Source organism: Heptranchias perlo, chromosome 1 (genome assembly GCF_035084215.1).
Source record: "Heptranchias perlo isolate sHepPer1 chromosome 1, sHepPer1.hap1, whole genome shotgun sequence".
NCBI lineage: Eukaryota > Metazoa > Chordata > Chondrichthyes > Hexanchiformes > Hexanchidae > Heptranchias > Heptranchias perlo.
Window position 1 is genome coordinate 32882310 of NC_090325.1, and position 19328 is coordinate 32901637.

General features: G+C 41.7%; 1 protein-coding gene across 1 annotated transcript in view; it reads right to left on the reverse strand.

The window, feature by feature from the left end:
• Window positions 1-19328, reverse strand: part of myo5b (myosin VB) — a 260378-nt gene that overhangs the window by 49717 nt on the left and 191333 nt on the right. Inside the window, exons 21-27 of the mRNA XM_067983571.1 lie at window positions 17252-17491; window positions 15830-16066; window positions 7955-8048; window positions 7066-7214; window positions 5254-5373; window positions 3939-4076; window positions 352-417 (exon numbers count right to left, since the gene is read on the reverse strand). Coding sequence (XP_067839672.1) covers window positions 352-417; window positions 3939-4076; window positions 5254-5373; window positions 7066-7214; window positions 7955-8048; window positions 15830-16066; window positions 17252-17491 — 1044 coding nt within the window. The remainder of the gene's footprint in view (window positions 1-351; window positions 418-3938; window positions 4077-5253; window positions 5374-7065; window positions 7215-7954; window positions 8049-15829; window positions 16067-17251; window positions 17492-19328) is intronic.

Below are 19328 nucleotides of genomic sequence, written 5' to 3' on the forward strand. Positions count from 1 at the left end.
GCTTCTTCGACAGCAACTCCCAAACCCGCAACCTCTACCACCTAGAAGGACAAGAGCAGCAGGCACATGGGTACAATACCACCTGCACGTTCCCCTCCAAGTCACACACCATCCCGACTTGAAAATATATCGCCGTTCCTTCATCGTCGCTGGGTCAAAATCCTGGAACTCCCTCCCTAACAGCACTGTGGGAGAACCTTCACCACACGGACTGCAGCGGTTCAAGAAGGCGGCTCACCACCACCTTCTCAACGGCAATTAGGGATGGGCAATAAATGCCGGCCTCGCCAGTGACGCCCACATCCCATGAACGAATAAAAAAAATGTTTTAAAAATTGGCTCATCTCATACCTTTAAGCTGTCGTAGGCCATTTCCGCTGTTTGCTCAGTGTCCGGGATGCTGTTGTGCTCATTTGCCTGCACAGAAGACGACAAATTTATTGTTACAGCCTAATGGGATGAAAAATACCTGAAAAACACAATGTTCACTATTTTTCAACCTAAATTTTCTCCTGAAGGCACTGACTTATTTTTGGGTATGATTCCACAGATGGAAGCAGCCCTCCTGTACCCCACTCCATCCAAGTGGCAATAATTTATATGTGGCCCGAGAGAGTGTTGGCAAGTATTTGACTATGAGGACTCAACACAACTAACACTGATCCTTTCCATATCCATTGTCCACCCACATTAGTGGACAGTGTTCACCACTGAGATCCTCTACATGGTCCAGAGGTATCAAAATTAATTGCAGCATCCCTACTGCAGCTACAAAGATATATTCCCTAACAGGAATGGCCAATCAGCATCTCTGTGACTCAAGCGTGGCTCTTTGAATGCTTTGTTTCCCCAACTCATCTATTTAGTCCTAAGGTGAGAGGGACAGAATGTGAAAGGATGTGATCAACCACAGCAGAGCATCCAGCCTTCCTTCCACCCTGACCTGACTAACCTGTATATTTTGAATTAGTTACAATACATTAGTTGTGTACTGCTGGATGTGCAATAAGAACAAGTGCTGCCCCCAGCTAAGGAACACACTAAACTCATTATAATGAAGTACAAAGCTTTTCTTGTTTCAAGAAAAAGATATTGTTTTAAGAAAGAAACTTCATGCATTTCTTAACCAACATCTCCAACTATATAGAGTTGGCTGAAGCAGATTTTTTTTTAAAATGTCATTTGTAAATTACAATATAATATCTCAGACAGGCAGTTATCTTACTAATTATAGGAAGTTTGTATGAACTGTTTGTAGATGGTAACAAGATAAACTGTAAAATGGTTCTTTGCAGTTGTTTCTTTGTTGAGAGGGGGTTATTAAGTAAGACTGCTTTTTTTTTCTCATAATATCCAATGTACAGTCATTGAACTTCACCATTCAGTAATAAGTTTTGTGTTAGGTTCTGCTTTCTAGGCTGTGATCTGGGTACAGTAACCTAAATCTAGGATTTTCCTCCTCTGTAATACTCAGTTCCACAATGACATTGCAGTTACCTGCGTAGCCAAATAATCATAGCTGATTAGCTTTTCAGGGGAGAAATACCGAATGGTTAAAGAAGAATTTTTCAGAATGCAATCCTTTCTGAACAACAATTTCATTCTAATGGGTGTTTAGTTTTCCATATTCCTTAGAGAGTGAAACCGTTCTATTATCTATAGATTATGCAACAATTTTGCTCTTTGGAAACACTCTACCTTCATCACAAAACAACTCTCTTCAATTTGTAGTAGAAGACGACAGATGAACAGCAGCACACACTTGCTATTGAAGGCAAATTGAGAGGCAGAATACCACTCCACAGTATTTCAGGCACTTTAACCATTGGAAATATCGATGGGAATAAAACATCAAATATTTTTAGGAAGGATGTTAGTGCCTTAGAGAGAGAGTGCAGAGGAGATTTACTAGAATGGTACCAGGCATGAGGGACTTCAGTTACCTGGAGAGACTAAAGAAGCTGGGGTTGTTCTCGTACCCAACTCTGCTCTAAGGAGAAGATTTAAAATTATAAAGGGCTTTGATAGAGTGGAGAGGGAGAAACTGTTTCCACTGGCAGGAGAGTCAATAACCAGAAGGCACAGAATTAAGATAATTGGCAAAAGGGCCAGAGGGGAAATAAGGAGAAATTCTTTTTCATAGCGAGTTATGATGATCTGGAATGCACTGCTTAAAAGCGTGGTAGGAGCAGATTCAATAGTAAATTTCAAAAGGGAATTGGATTATTTACTTGAAAATAAAAATTTGCAGGGCTATGGGGAAAGAGCATGGGAGTGGGACTAATTGGATATATCTTTCAAAGAGCTGACACAGGCACGGTGAGCTGAATGGCCTCCTTCTGTGCTGTATGAATCTATGATTCTTTACTTATATCGTGATAAATTGGTTTGTCAAATGTAAATTGAATTCATTTTCTTAACTTAAAAAAATATTCTTGTAACAGATTCCAATGGTGATTCATCCAGTATTTCATGGCTGACAGCGAGTTCTTCACTCAGCCTCACTTGGTCGTATATTTATTAAATCGGTTTGTCGGACAGGACACATCCCCCTATAATTTTTCTTGGAGTAGGAGAACTGAAACAGAATTGTTCTATGTTCATCATTTCTGCTCTATGCTCAGAATAGCCAATTATAGTTTACTGAACACCCAGTGCATCAAACACTGCTGCATGGTTGTACAGTACTCCATTAGTGAGATTACTGCATTCACTGTGGGCTGCCCCACTCCTAGCTGTGACATTGTGCAGCACTGTGAAATGTGGCTGACAGCATAATTTGACCATTATTTTTTTAAAAAGAACATTGTTTCCTTCTGCAGCATGCTGCTTTTACTGAAGAGCTCTCTAATTATGGCACAAATTTCTTCCTGCTGTGCACTTCTGTTAGGAGACTGTTTTTTTCTCACTCCCTACCCCGCCTCCCCTGAAGGAATGGTTATGATGTGGAGATGCCGGTGATGGACTGGGGTTGACAATTGTAAACAATTTTACAACACCAAGTTATAGTCCAGCAATTTTATTTTAACTTCACAAGCTTTCGGAGGCTTCCTCCTTCCTCAGGTAAATGTTCAGGAGCTCCTCGAAGCCTACGCATTTATACATATAGAACAATACATGGTGTTTACAGAATGCCCCTGCAACTGCCCGTTGCCAAGGCAATCACCGTGTTCAGACAGAGAGGTGTCACCTGCAGAACCCCCGAATACACATTCAACATTTTGTTGAATGTGTATTCGGGGGTTCTGCAGGTGACACCTCTCTGTCTGAACACGGTGATTGCCTTGGCAACGGGCAGTTGCAGGGGCATTCTGTAAACACCATGTATTGTTCTATATGTATAAATGCGTAGGCTTAGAGGAGCTCCTGAACATTTACCTGAGGAAGGAGGAAGCCTCCGAAAGCTTGTGAAGTTAAAATAAAATTGCTGGACTATAACTTGGTGTTGTAAAATTGTTTACAATTGAAGGAATGGTGTTATGGCTCAATAGACACTGGTGCCACCTTGCCCAAGGAATCGGTGATGTTAGACAGTGAGGCTGTTCAGCCATTTGACTTCATCTAGGCCTCACGCAAAATCCATACCTGCCACAGGAAAGGGAATCTGGAGCAACTTTTCCCCTCACTAGTCCATAGGTGACGAGGCTAATTATAGTGTCTCTATGGCTTTTGCAGCTAAAATCAGGCAAGTCAAGACAGAATAGGAATTGAACCTAGGAGCTTCCTGGTCTGTATGGCTCTGTAGTACATCGGGTGATACATTTTGTCCATAAGCTACTGGGGAGAGATTGTATTTGAAAAGACAACCTTCATCATCAGTCAATAAGGCCTGTGACATTGTAAACGCAGTTTGTAACCAGCGACATGAAGCTCGGTGACGTTCGTATTTTCAGGTGAGATTACGCGCAACTAGTTTCTGTGTTCATTTACTACTGTACCAAATTTTTTGTTTCCATCGCTTCTTTTCGCTCCAACTCTGCACGCAGTGACTTTCTTTCCTGCTCCAGTTCCCGCACTCGCTTCTGCAGCTTCAGGAATAGAGTCATATCCATGGCAGCTTTCTCCAAGCCAGCTTCCTGTGAGAAGAAAAATTGCTAAAACACCCCAGCCAGGCAATGAAAGATTAACTTCCTCAATCTGCTCGCAAGGAATTGCGATTAAACGTATTGATGCATTACACTAAGATTACTGCACAATACACAAGCATTTCTGCCCACTGTGCCATGCAGCTCATGCATGTGTGACTTCTAATCAATGTCAAGTGTATTCAGCCAGCTGTGTGTGCTTGTTCATGAATTTCTTTTTTTTTTAAATTACAAAATAAATATTTCTTCTGAAGGGAAAGAAATTACTGCCCTTCAGATGGCTTTCAGAATAAGCACAAATAAAGAGAAATGTTGTGTGGAACATGAAGGTTACTGAGCTGCTGGGACCATTAAAGGACAAGTCAAGGAAGTCAAACTCATCTATAGGATGTATAATGTGGGGTGTAAGGTTAGGGAGGTATTATGGAGTTTTGCTTGTTTCACCATGGGGAAGGGGGTTGAGTGAGCAGGGAAAAACTTCTGTAAAACAGTTCCTTAAATGGGATGGGAAGAGTTCAAAAATAGAGTGAACTGTACACTGTCTGTGGATGGAAGATAAGGGGAGGTGCCTTTCCTCATTCAATGATTTCTTACTTTCTAAATTTTAATCAAGTCACATCACAGAGGGCGATTCCCACAATCAAAGTTCACAGAGAATCTGTTGGAGGGTCAGAACCTGGACCTACCCAACACACATTCTGCTAACTATGAAGATAATGGAAGATGGGCACAGTCAACTAAACTGTGTAACCATCCGGATTTCCAGTGTTATTCTTTCACTGTGCCCAGCATAACCTCAGCAGCTAGAACAGCAGCAAATTGTTATGATCTGGAGCGCACTGCCTGAAAGGGTGGTGGAAGCAGATTCAATAACAACTTTCAAAATGGAATTGGATATATACTTGAAAATGAAAAATTTGCAGGGCTATCGGGAAGGAGCAGGAGAGTAGGATTAATTGGATGTCTCTTTCAAAGAACTGGCACAGGCATCATTGGCCAAATGGCCTCCTTCTGTGCTGTATCATTCTATGATTCTATGATTAGAAAAGTGCTGCAAGTGTGAATATTTTTAGATTTACTGTTAGGTTTTTTTTCTTTGTTTTTGCTAAATTGTAAGTATTTGTGGCATGAAGTTACAGAATTCAAACTCAGCCAGGTAGCCTCTCACCTCCACCAACTGTATTGCATCCTCTGTATCCCCAACCTCGGATGTTGAGATGGAAGGGTAGTTAGAATCTGATTCGAGACTGCTTTGATTGGAGGGGTTTCTCCGGTGGCCTGGAGTTTGCTGAAATAATTTAAAAATTAACTGGGAATTAGTGGAATGCAAGAAAGGAATCTCTAATATCAAAGTAATTTTGTAACATTTGGATTGCAGCACATTACATTGCCACCATGTCATACATTGCTGACATTTCTACCTGAACTGACCGTGTCTTGGGGAATGTGTTATATTTGAGAGAACTCCCCATATGGCGCAATGGATAAATGTGCTGCCCAATGTGAAACTTAGCCATAAAAACCAGAGGATCCCATGTTTAATCCCTGGTCTGCATGGTTAGCTAATCTCAACTGGGGCAACTGCCAGTACAACTGACCTGTGTGTCTCTGGTCTGGGGAGGAGGATACTGACCTCAGTTTCTCCCTCCCAGCCCCAAATGTTTTCCAGCGACTTCTCATGAAAAATGCTCTGTGTGAATATAGGATGATGACAGAATTAAACTGGTCAGTGATGCCCTCCAAGAACAGCCTACCTACACTCACGGTCACACACGAAGAATGGCCACATGAAAGAGCCACTGGAGGGACTGCCAGTGCCCAAGGAACTAAAACCCAGCCTGTGTCAGCAGGTTCAGGGGAGAAAACAGGCTGAGGGGGCAACCAGATTTACTTTTTCATCCTGTTGGTGGTTTGGAGGCAGAAGAGGCCCAAAAGGACAAGTTTAAAATTATTATTTTTTTAAAACTTTCTTTATTGGGCCAGGAGTTTAAGCCTCCCCTGCTGCTATCTTGCCCCCTACCCTGATCACAGGACCCCCACAGGATGGCCCAACAGCCAACCCTGCCAATTACCTGTAGTCGGTGAGTAGTTTCCCGGCTGCTCGATTTTCCATTGCTTCCCACCGACTTTCCACCTCGAATGGGTGAGAAGTTGACTGATGGGATTGAGGCCCAGTTGTTAAAATTGTCTGAGTCTTATTCGCCAGGGCAGGTGGGAAATTAACTTGCCAACACAGTTTCCCCTCGGAAACCTGATGGCAGTTAAAATCCAGGCCGATGTCTCACTTCTCCATCAAGCAGCCCAGCAAAAGGCTAAAAGAGCACAATGTAGCCTAATGAGGACACCTTTCCTTCCAATTTTATCTGTCCTCCCTATGGAGAGAGGTATCTAGTCTCTGCTTGGCACCTCACCCTGGCAACTCTAACAAATTGGGAAAAATCAAAGCTGGATGCTACCACTTAGTGCCAATGCACATTGGTACTTCAGTGTCCCCAAACACAGCTGCACCAACTACGACTTATAGATACCGATTTTCCACTACAGGTGTAAACCAGTTCTAAATGGTTAACAACCGATGCAAATCCTGCAATCGAGCAAAATTGAATGCTAAATTTCCTTGGTGGGTTGGACATTGTGTCTACCGCACCTGCTGGCTGCAAAATCATACAAGTGACTTTCACGCCCCCTTTTACATATCATACTGAAGCTCCTGTCTGCTTTGGACGTGAACTTCCACCATCTGCCCGAGACACTGATATCTACCGAATGTTGCACTCAGTTACACCCCACCCTGCTTTTAAGATGTAACAAAGATGGAAATTGGGCCCATACGCTCTTACGGCCATTTCCTGGTATGACTTGTACCAGGGTGGTCAGAAATACACGCAAGTACTGCTCGGCGTTATATATTGAAAATGCACAATACCTACATTTTTCTTAAAAAAACAATGAATTAACATGTACACATTTAGAAAACCACCTTAATCAGGGTTATCTCCTCCCGCAGATTGTCGTATCGCTGCTCCAGACGGGAATACTCTTTCAGGAGGTTTTGATAACGAGAGCGTTCTTCGTCCAGCTCTTTCTTTGCCCGCTCATTTTCCTTTTCTGTCTTCTGTGTGAGTTTTTCTGTAGATACAGTGCAATCCTGTTATAAGTAACAGGTTGTTGTAGAAAAAAAAATGCTTCTAAGCATATTCACATGCTGCTTGTATACTGGGTTAGCTGTGCTTATTCACACTTTAAAAGGAAAACTCCAATCGCCACTACTCGATGGGGTTTCAACCCACATGAGCTGTGGGCATGCTACAAACAAACAAGATGACAGTGGTACAGTGCAAAAAAACCCACAATTTAACACAAGGAGCCTTTCACTACTTATAGTAGTGAGAAAGATTTATTTTAGTACTCGAGGTGAGGAATGCAAGTACCAAAGAATGGAAAGACGGTGTTTAAGACCAAATTATACAATTTCATATGTGTCAATCAGAGGGAGCGGATCAGGATGTAATGCTGTTGTGCATTCGGTAAGCTGTCGACTGATGTTTGAGAGTTAATAACAGCAAGGACACGTCGCTGATCAACAGGATAGAATGAGGGGCAGTCATCTCGTAAGAGTGTGGTGTCTTTTCAGTTTTACTCAGAACCAAGTTCCACATACAAATGTTTGGGGGGGGGAGGGGGAAGGGCAGGAAAAAAAACAGTAGAGCTATCCCAAACTTCTCCTAGTGGTTTGCTCACAGAGATCCATCTCTCCTATGCCTGAGAGTGCCACAAGTTCAGTCAGGCCTTGTCCCGAGGCCTCTTATCCACAGGTCTTTCAGATGGGCTGAGGTAAAAATGAGAGGAACTCGGTACCATCATCTCACCTGCTACATCCTTGGACTGATTCTGGATGCTAAGGTTCAGTTTCTCCTTTTCATGTTTCAGCAGCATGTTCTCCTTCTCCAGATCAACCACACGCTGACAAAAGAAAAAACAAAAGCAACTTCTTTACCATGTAGTTACTGATTTAAAAGCTACTTCCTTTGATAAAAGAACAGTAAATATTAAGCCATCTGAGTGAAACAGATTTTTCTTCCTGCCTGCAGTTTTCTCTCCAACGCCTAAAAGTGTTGCCTCATGCGGTGATGTTTCCACAGGTGTCTGCCGTCCTCCTGTGATTCATGCGTAAGCATTGACAATGAGTGCCAGTAAACTATTAAGCTATGGGTCCGTGGCCTCGCCATCTCCGCAACCTCCTCCAAACAACCCTCCAAAGATCCCTGCACTCCTCCAATGCCGGCCTCTTGCGCATCCCTGATTTTCTTCGCTCTGCCATTGACGGCTATGTCTTTAGCTGCCTAGACCCTAAGCTCAGGAATTCTCTCCCTAAACCTCTTTCTCCTCCTTTAAGATGCTCCTTAAAACTTACCTCTTTGACCAAGCTTTTGGTCATCTGTCCTAATATCTCCTGATGTGACTCGGTGTCAAATTTTATTTGATAACACTCCTGTGAAGTGCCTTGGGACACTTTACTACGTTAATGATGCTACATAAATACAAGTCGTTGTTGTTTTGGATGGCACTAAAACCAAGCCTTATCTGATGTCCACAGACATGTACTTTCCAGCAGTGACCAGGAAGCCAAAACAAAAGGCAATTACTGTGGTAGAGCATTGCTATATTTTATTGCAGAATATTTATTGAAGTGAAGAAGCACAATTTTCTCTCAGGTTTTTGAAGCTTTATGTATTCCCAAATCAGTATCAGAGTGAAAAATCTGTACAATAAAAGTGTTTAGAAATTGAAACTCTGAATCTCTTCTGATGGAATTGCACTGAGGTTCAAATCAATCAGACACACAATTAAGTACTCTTTGAAGCGTAGTCATTGTTGTAATGTAGGGAAATGTGGCAGTCAATTTGGACAGGGTAAGATCCCACAAACAGTAATGTGATAATGACCAGATAATTTGTTTTAGTCATGTTGGTTGAGGGTTAAATATTGGCCAGGACACAGAGAGAACTGCCTTTCATTGCATTCTTATCCACATCTTGGAGCAAACGTAAGGAGCTCAAAGACATTTTCATGACCAAAATTGGGGACTTCTTGCTTCGGCTTCCTCCGAGGCCTCCCCTTCCCAGCCCATCACCCTGAGCAACCTCCTCTGATACCCAGCCTTCCTTACTTCATTGCTGCTCCTCCATCTTCTCCACTCCCTGTCACTAAACTTCCATGATGCCCACCACCTGCTCCCTGGACCCACTTTCTTCCCGCTCCTTAACACCCAACTTCCCTTTTCAGTCCCATGACCATTGAAATCAATCTGTCCCATTCCTCTAGTTCAGCCTTTACATCTTTCAAAACCTCTATTCGCACCACTCCTCAAAGTAACTCCTCTCAACCTCTTCAATCTCTCAAACTACTGCTACAGCCCCAACTCTTCCTTTCTTAAAGACCTGAAACACATTGTTGCCTCGCCACATAATCTCAACTCTTGCTACTTCCTGTTCAAAGCATTCCAATCAGGTTTCCAACCCACCTAAACCACGCTGATCAAAATCACCATCGGAACTTTATGTGATTGCAAGTAATGCTCACTGTCCCACTCCTTGATCTTTTGACTCTCTTCAATACTGTCCATCACTCAATACTCCTTGAACATTTCTCCTCTGCGGCACTGCTCTTTCCTGGCTCCATTCCTACCTATCGCACCATAAACATTAAGTCACCACAAATGGTATCTCTTCCTGCACAATTACTCCTGCTGTACCTCTGGGTTCTATTCTTGGCCACCTCCCCTTCATCATTCATCATTCATATGCTACCCTTGGAAGCACAGGGTTAGGTTTCACTTGTGTGCTCATGACACCCAGCTATACCTTGCCATCTCTACCTTGCTGTTGCCACCAATTGTCTTTCTGACATTAAGACACTGGATGAGCCAAAACAGCCCCTAGCTTAATTTCAGCAAAACTGAAGCCATTCTCTTTCTCTCCTCTCCTTCAAACAACTACATATCTCCAGTATTGACTCCATCTCCTTTCAGCTGTCACCTCCGGCTTTGCTTCAGTTTGTCCCCAAACTCAGCTTTTCCCCCCACATCTGACTGATAACCAGCACTAACACCTTTCCCTCTCCATCACTGATACCCTAATCCATGCTTTTATCACATTATGGCTGGACTTGAATTCTCTGCTTGCTAATCTCCCCCTCCACCATTCATGAACTACAAGTCATCCAGAATGCTCCAGCCCATGTCCTCACCTGTGCTAACGCCCACAACCCTATCATCACCAAGGTTCACTGGCTTCCTGTGTCCCAAAAAAATTGACCATAGATTTTCAACATCACCTTCAAATCTCTCCAAAGCCTTACCCCTCCATACCTCCATGATCTCCTCCAGTCCTATGTCCCTGTGCAAACCCTTGGGTCCTCTAACACCTACCTACTTCTTGCTCATCACTGCACCAGTCAAACAAATCAACTGCAGAAGTTGCCACTGTGACATGGTTGCTATAATTCACAGACATAATTATACTAAGCTGACACAGATTAACTGAATTCCCTGAAGCTTATCAGTAGTTCACAGAAGCATCAGACTTTGCACATTGATTTGATGCCATAATTGATTCCCTCCCTCGGATAATATGTATGCAAAGCAAAGACATGCCCCTTTGGCTCGGTTTATACAGACAGCATTGAAGGAGATGATCTGAATCAACTACTGAGGCAAGCAGCACTGTGGAGTGCAAATTATGCTGTGAGAACTCAGTGTATTTGTGGCAAACTTTGCTGCCTTAGATGCTTCTCTTCCCAGATAGCTTGTTTTATTTTTGCTCACGTAGGTGAATAACATCAGTGCTGGGGAATGGTACATTTTCCCACTTTTTGTACCTTGTCCACATCAAGCAGTTTCAGGTCATGTATAGTACTGGTTAGATAGAGCATTCGGTCTCCCCTCTACACTGCCCCAATAATATGTCATCATCTTAACTTAAGAAAGCAACTTCATACATGCTAACCATCTCATGAGACACTGGCACCAGTACTGGGACAGGAAGGAGCTGTACCGCTGGGATGGGCTCCACCTGAACCAGAATGGGACCAGAGTCCGAGCCGAAAGGATAAATAGGGCGGTGGATAAGGCTTTAAACTAGCAAGATGGGGGGAGGGATCTGGTAACAATAATAAAAGACTAAAGATAAAAGAAACAAGAGAGGAGTGTAAAGGTTAGACCAGGGTAAAGAATAAAGATAACATAAATGGTCAAGGAACAAATACAGCTATGAAAGAGATGTGAAAGGACTATTAAAAATAAAGTAAAAGGGATTACTATTAAAAGACGAATTAAACTGCCTGAACAGCAACGTACACAGTGTCCAGTAATCCGTAGCAAGGAACCAGATGTAGTAGGAATAACTGAAACATGGCTACATAAAGAACAGGACTGGCAACTAAATAATGCAGGTTATAACAATCAGAAAGGACAAGGAAGGAAAAAGGGGGGTGGAGTAGCTGTACTAATTAGAGGTAACAATGGCAGGAGAAAAAAGGGACATAACTAACAGAAGGATTGAAACAGAATCCATATGGATTGAAATAAAAGATAAGGGATTGATCACACCAATAGGAGTATACTACAGACTACCTAATACTGGAAAGGAGGTTGAGGAAGAAATATGTGAAATGAATAAATGACATGGATTAATAATCGTGGGAGATTTTAACTACCCCCACATAAACTGTCAAGAAGAGGTAGGTAAAGGGGTACAAGGAATGGAGTTCTTACAATGTGTGCAATGTGGACTCCTTTCTTACCCAGTATGTAAAAAGCCCTACCCGTTACAAATCCATGCTGGATCTCTCTGATCAGCTGAAAATTATCAAGGTGTTTAGTCACTCTATCCTTAATTATAGACTAATAATTTCCCCAACAAATGTTAGGCTAACTGGTCTATAATTCCCTGGTTTCCCTCTCCTTCCCTTTCTTAAATGGACTTTAGCAAAGCCTTTGACAAGGTACCGCATGGTAGGTTGTTACATAAGGTTAAATCTCACGGGATCCAAGGTGAGGTAGCCAATTGGATACAAAATTGGATTGACGACAGAAGACAGAGGGTGGTTGTAGAGGGTTGTTTTTCAAACTGGAGGCCTGTGACCAGCGATGTGCCTCAGGGATCGGTGCTGGATCCGCTGTTATTTGTTATTTATATTAATGATTTGGATGAGAATTTAGGAGGCATGGTTAGTAAGTTTGCAGATGACACCAAGATTGGTGGCATTGTGGACAGTGAAGAAGGTTATCTAGGATTGCAACGGGATCTTGATAAATTGGGTCAGTGGGCCGATGAATGGCAGATGGAGTTTAATTTAGATAAATGTGAGGTGATGCACTTTGGTAGATCGAATCGGGCCAGGACCTACTCCATTAATGGTAGGGCGTTGGGGAGAGTTATAGAACAAAGAGATCTAGGAGTACAGGTTCATAGCTCCTTGAAAGTGGAGTCACAAGTGGATAGGGTGGTGAAGAAGGCATTTCAACATGCTTGGTTTCATTGGTCAGAACATTGAATACAGGAGTTGGGATGTCTTGTTGAAGTTGTACAAGACATTAGTAAGGCCACACTTGGAATACTGTGTACAGTTCTGGTCACCCTATTATAGAAAGGATATTATTAAACTAGAAAGAGTGCAGAAAAGATTTACTAGGATGCTACCGGGACTTGATGGTTTGACTTATAGGGAGAGGTTGGATAGACTGAGACTTTTTTCCCTGGAGAGTAGGAGGTTTAGAGGTGATCTTATAGAAGTTTATAAAATAATGAAGGGCATAGATAAGGTAGATAGTCAAAATCTTTTCCCAAAGGTAGGGGAGTCTATAACGAGGGGGCATAGATTTAAGGTGAGAGGGGAGAGATACAAAAGGGTCCAGAGGGGCAATTTTTTCACTCAAAGGGTGGTGCGTGTCTGGAACGAGCTGCCAGAGGCAGTAGTAGAGGCGGGTACAATTTTGTCTTTTAAAAAGCATTTGGACAGTTACATGGGTAAGATGGGTATAGAGGGATATGGGCCAAGTGCAGGCAATTGGGACTAGCTTAGTGGTATAAACTGGGCGACATGGACATGTTGGGCCGAAGGGCCTGTTTCCATGTTGTAAACTTCTATGATTCTATGAAATAGTGCAATTTTCCAATCTAAAAGGAACAATTCCTGAAATCGAGACAACTTTGGAAGATTAAAGTTAGGGCTTCTGCAATGTTCTTCCCTACTTGCTTTAAAATCCTGGGATGGAAACCATCTGGTCCTGGGGATTTGTCACTCTCTCATGCCATTATTTTCTTCATAACTATTAATTTGCTTACATTAATTATGATGAGTCCCCATCCCTGATTCAAAATTAGTTTCCTTGGCGTGTCCGGCATGCTATCCTCTTCCTCTACTGTAAATACTGACACAAAGTAATTACTTAACATGTCCACCATTTCCTTATTTTCATTTACACTAACACCATTATCAGTTTTTAAGGGGCCCACATTGCTTTTGACCACCCTTTTTCTCCTAACATAAATTGTAAAAAATGTCTGTTGATTTTGATATCGATATCCCTTGCAAGTTTCTTTTCATACTCCCTTTTTGCAGCTCTTACTATCTGCTTTGTCACCCTTCGCTGTTCTTTGTATTTACCATGAGAGATAGGAGCAAGAGTAGGCCATTCGGCCCCTCGAGCCTGCTCCACCATTTAATGAGATCATGGCTGATCTGATTTTTACCTCAACTCTACTTTCCTGCCCTTTCCCCATATCCTTTGACTCCCTTGCTAATCAAAAATTTGTCTAACTCAGCCTTGAATATATTCAATGACTCAGCCTCCACAGCTTTTTGGGGTAAAGAATTCCAAAGATTCACGACCCTCTGGGAGAAGAAATTCCTCCTAATTTCCGTCTTAAACGGGCAACCCCTTATTCTGAGACTATGCTCCCTAGTTTTAGACCCCACTAGTTACAGATTGCCATTTTGAAAATAATCCTTTTATCCTGACTCTTTGTTTTCTGTTAGCCAATCCTCCATCCATGCCAGTATATTACCCCCAGCACCATGAGCTCTTAACTTGTGCAGTAATCTTTTATATGGCACCAAGATAAACACATGAGAGAGAAAGGAATAGAAGGATATGTTGATAGGATTAGATAAAGACAGGTGGGAGGAGGCTCGCGTGGGGCGTAAACCCAACCATGGACCTATTGGGCCGAATGGCCTGTTTCTATGCTGTACATTCTATGTAAAAGCTAACAAACAATTTCAAAAATGCTGACAGCTCTATACTCAACACTTTTATTACAAATGCAAAAAAGCTGAAGTACACAGTAGTCCAGTTTGCAGAAAAAGTGGATTTAGAAATTATTGAAGACGTGTGGTTTATTTTCCAGAGAAAGAAAAATGATTTTATACCTTATCTGGCACATTTTACAGCCTACAATAATTCTGCCTTCCAAGCCAAAAATAATTTCTCCTGTCAGGGTTAGATATTTTAAATATGAACATAAAAATAGTTATAGGATTTCAATACAACTTAATAGAGGCCAGTTCCTTTCATTAGGAATCTAACCCCAGAAGGCCGTGCAGGTAGGAAAGACCATGAAAAGGCAAACGGGGTTGTGAGTTTTATATGTAGGGGCACTGAATACAAAAGAAAGGAAATTGGTCAGGCCACAATATTTTGTGCCGTTCTTGGCATCCCCGTATAAGAAGGATATTAGAGTCATTCAGTGAAGATTCATTACAATACCAGGAATGAAAGATTATAGATATGAAGAAAGGCTAGACATTTTTTTCCAATAAAGCAGAGAAGGGTTGGAGAGGGTTTCTTATAAAGATTTTTGTACTTATACAAAGTTTAGAGAAAGTATATTGAGAAAGATTGTTTCCAGTGGTTGTGAATCAAAAGCAGAGGATCATAAACTGGAGGATATCACTAGAAGAATAGAAGGGGAAGCTAGAAGAGTTTGTTTCACACAGAGATTATTAGAACATGGAAGGCTTTACTACAAGTGGCTATTGAGACAGAGTTTAGGCAAAAAGGGAATTGAGTACATATTTCAAAAGGAGGAATATAAATTGGAATGGGGAAAGGGACGTTGAAGTGAAATGTAGATAGCTCCAGTTGATGAACTAACACCAGTACAGATGTGACAGGCTGCATGGCCTCTTTCTTCGCTGTAGTTCCTCTGATTCTATGATAAACTTACTTTTTCTTGACCTGTTGATAATTGTAAGTGCACATACAGGAATCCCAAACAAAATGGACAGACGAACACATGTAGTGTGCAGGAAATAATTATGAGAGCACTGATACTTTTTGAGGAAAGCTCCGGGGAAAGCTCACAGTAATCATTTTACATAAGATGAAGTGTGCAATGACTACGCCACCTGTATGTTGAGAAAATAACATTTTGGTTTCCATCAGTGTTTGGCCAAGTGCTGAAGCCAGAAGGATCCGGGGCTCAGCAACTGGCAGCTGAAGTGCTCCAAATAGGAACACAGAATAAGTATAAAGGTAACAATCATTCCCTGGTACGTCTAACATTAGTGGAATAAACAGTCAACCGCAATACGCACTTTAATTTCTCATCTAACAAATGGGAAGATATTGAGGCAAGCCTTGCCAGCATTATTTTTTTTGAAAGGAATTACCTGGAATTGGTCAATAAAACGGTTTTCAGTTATTAATTGGTTTAACATTAATTCCACGTTTTGGTTACCTGCTGAAGTTCTGCTTTCTCTCTGGTGGAGGTGTCTACCAGGATTTTGCGTTCTGTCTGAGATATCTCGAGTTCTTTGCGGAGTTTCTCAATCTCCTCCTGTAAGCTGGTTGCTCTGTTCTCATCTCCCTGGTGTTCCCGGCGTCGGTCCAACTCCTTGTGAAGTTTATCGATTTCGGTAGCTTGTGCCGAGGTCACTGCCATCAGCTGCTCAGTCAACACCTTGTACTCCTTATTCTGTGGAAATGATCAACAGCACGAATCAAGTAGTGCACTGGGCTTCACAAATACACAAAGACATCCTGGTAGGTTTGCTGTAGGTCACTTTACAGAAACATGGACCCAAGTGGGTGTTGCCCAATTGAGAAAATTTGAAAATATCACTACAAAAACTTGGAGTTTTCTATCCACTACTCAATCTAGAACAAGATTTTCATTAACTTTTTACTGAAGGCCACAATTCTAAGCAGTGTCTTGCTCAAGGGCCACTTTCAGGAATGCTCCAACATGGTGCTCTGTGGGGTGTTGGGCTGTCTCTGTGATATTGGTTCAAGAAGAAGGCCCACCACCACCTTCTCAATGGCAGCTACCAATGGGCAATAAATGTCACCTTTGCCAGCGATGGCCATATCCAGAGAATGAAAAGAAAAATCCCACAAGAGAGCTTAAAGTAGGTAGCAAGTGGGGGCCAAGTACATCCCCACATGTAGAAAAAAAGCAGAGGACCAAATGTTCCATTATATTGCCTTTCATTTGTTCTATGGGTGTTCTGCTGCCGTTTCTTACTGAACAGCAAAATGAAAGGGAACGATGCTGATTTCCAGCTCTGGCAACATCCCTTAGACGATGAGTGTGAATGGAAACCCAGAACCAAAATGGAACAGGAACTTTGTCGAGGGTCACAGATGAAGGGCAAGAGCCCACCCCCAACCCTGGGTTGTATTCTACGGACTGTTGGTCTGGAATTACATAATTTTGGAAAATACATTGTGATTCTTATTGATTAATTTAATGTTGTGCAGAGATAAAATCCGGAGTCATCACATACAATGGGGTCTAACTCTTCAGATTCAGTATTGGTCAGTGGGTCAAGGTACAGGGAGATTGTTGGGCCACCTTGCCTTAAAGAAAAAGCAGGAAGGAGAGAAAAATCAGGGTGAAAAATTAACATTCATTATTCAAACTAACGATGTGCTGTTTTCACAGAAAAATACATATAATTGCAGAAAGTGATCCTGGTAAATATTCCAAAAATCTAAAACTGGAATTTGACTTTTTTTTTTAAAAAGTCACTGTAAACCAGCGGCCCTGATTATTATTCACTTATATAAGTGGGAGCATTATTTATTTAGTCAAACTATTGTGTAACAACACATTATAAATTTGCATTGAACTTGCAGAGGAGACGGAAGCCATTCTTACCTGATCATCTACCTTTCTTTGAAGCTGAACCACTTTATTTTCCATCCCGCTGGTGAGTTTCTTGTAGTGTTCTACAGACTTTGCTTCAATCTTCAGCTTCTTCAACTCGCGACGCGCCTTCATACGCCGGTAGCAGCACTGGAGATAGATGACCGCATTGCGAATCCTGCAGAACCTCTTTCGAGCCATCCAGCCCCTTACACACTTTTGAATAACAGTGGCTTTGTGCTGCCGTAGCAACTGTGGAAAGTATAAGGCAACAGAGAAACATCAGGAAAAAGCCTCGCACAACTCAACAGCCTACACGGAACAGGGCAGCAAGGTACATCTCCCAACACATTCACACTACAGAATAGCAGGTTATGGATTCATACCTATAACTCCTAGAACAGTCATTTCCCCTTCCATAGGTTGAGGCAAAAACCCATTAAAAATAGGAAGGTGCATTGGATGAGCCAAAATCCGTTTACCTCGAGAAAGAGGTTCACATCCAGACTGGACTGCTAGGATATTAGTCTCCTTTTCCTACTGGCTGTGTGAGTCCCATAAAGAAAGACTTGTATTTATATAGTGCCTTTCATGACCTCAGGATATCAGGACGCTTTACAGCCAATGAAGTAGTTTTGAAATGTAGTTACTGTTATAACATAGGAAAAGCAGCAGCCAATTTGTGCATGTGAAATGAGTTTGGACAGTTTCTACCCAATTCATAGTGAGCACGGGCATTTTATTTGTTGCTAACAGCCTAATACTTATAGGCTGTACTAGAGGGAAAGATCTTTTTTATTGGTATGTGAAAAACTCACGAAAAACAGGAGAAATGTGCAACATATTTAAAATTAACACATTTACTAAGGAACCATGCCTCCCTATAAGACAGTGTTGCAGTTAAAATGGCAGATTTAGCCCCAATGATGGCTCAGTGGGTAAATGCACTGCCTATTGTGGTACTGAGTCATACAAACCAGGCAGACCTCAGCTTTGATCCCTGGTTTCTGTTGATCCGGTTGATCTAAGTTAGATTAGCTGTAGGGCCAATATAATTGCCCTTAACACCCCTTCACTGGAGAGTGGAAAGAAATCAGACAAAGTCCACTCCATTGCTGTCCAGTGACCCTGGTAAACAGTGAGGATAGGAAGGATTGGGCTCATTTTAATTTTGCCAGCACTTACTATCTGGGATCACACAGTGATCAGTGGGCAAATTTTGGAGACCTGTCAGTGTCTATGGAACAGTAACCCCAGAAATTCTCAGTGCCTTCAGGGGAAGAGTGAAGGGGAACAAAGAAAACAAAAATGGAGATGAGCAAAGGGGAATAGAATAGAATAAAATAAAATAAAAATGGCAGCTTCAATCAAGTGACCAACCTTATTCAGCAAACTTGAAATTATCGTAAATAAGTAAAAATATAAAGTAAATATGGGTCAGTGTTAGTTTAAAAAAAAAAATCGGATATGGAATTGCACAGCCTTACCCTGAAGTACTCATTTACAGGAGAAGGGAATGAACACTCTTAAAATGAAACCATTATAAAGAATTGAATGAGTTTCAACATCTTTCTCAAGGTTCAGAAGTGTCAGTCCAGATGACAGTGCACACAATCCCACTGATGTTCTTCACTTTTCCATCATCATGGGATTGGCTTTGTAATGAGGTTGCTGTATCACAGATCACATTTATTGCTGTGACTTTTGTTTCCAATTAAAATTTAACCACCCCAATAACACTGAGCGCTGCAGTAAGATGCATTATTTTGGCATGTTCACTTGCAACGAATGTGAATGATTTACCTCCTACTGCACTCCCACCTTCCTCTACCACCTAAAATTATTACTTAATAAGTGTTATCCGTCACTCAAATAACCCGAACAAGTCAAACTTTATGCAGGAGTCTTCTGAGTGACTTAAAAAGTGTTTTAATCAGAAATACAATTTTAATGAGGTAGTCCTGAGGCAGTCAAGGCAGAGTGGGTTTTCAATAAAAATAGACGGAGTAGTTAAATGCGAGTTACAAGATTAACAAAATAGAAAATAATAGGAAACGTGGAGAATATAAAAGCTATAACAGACTGTCAA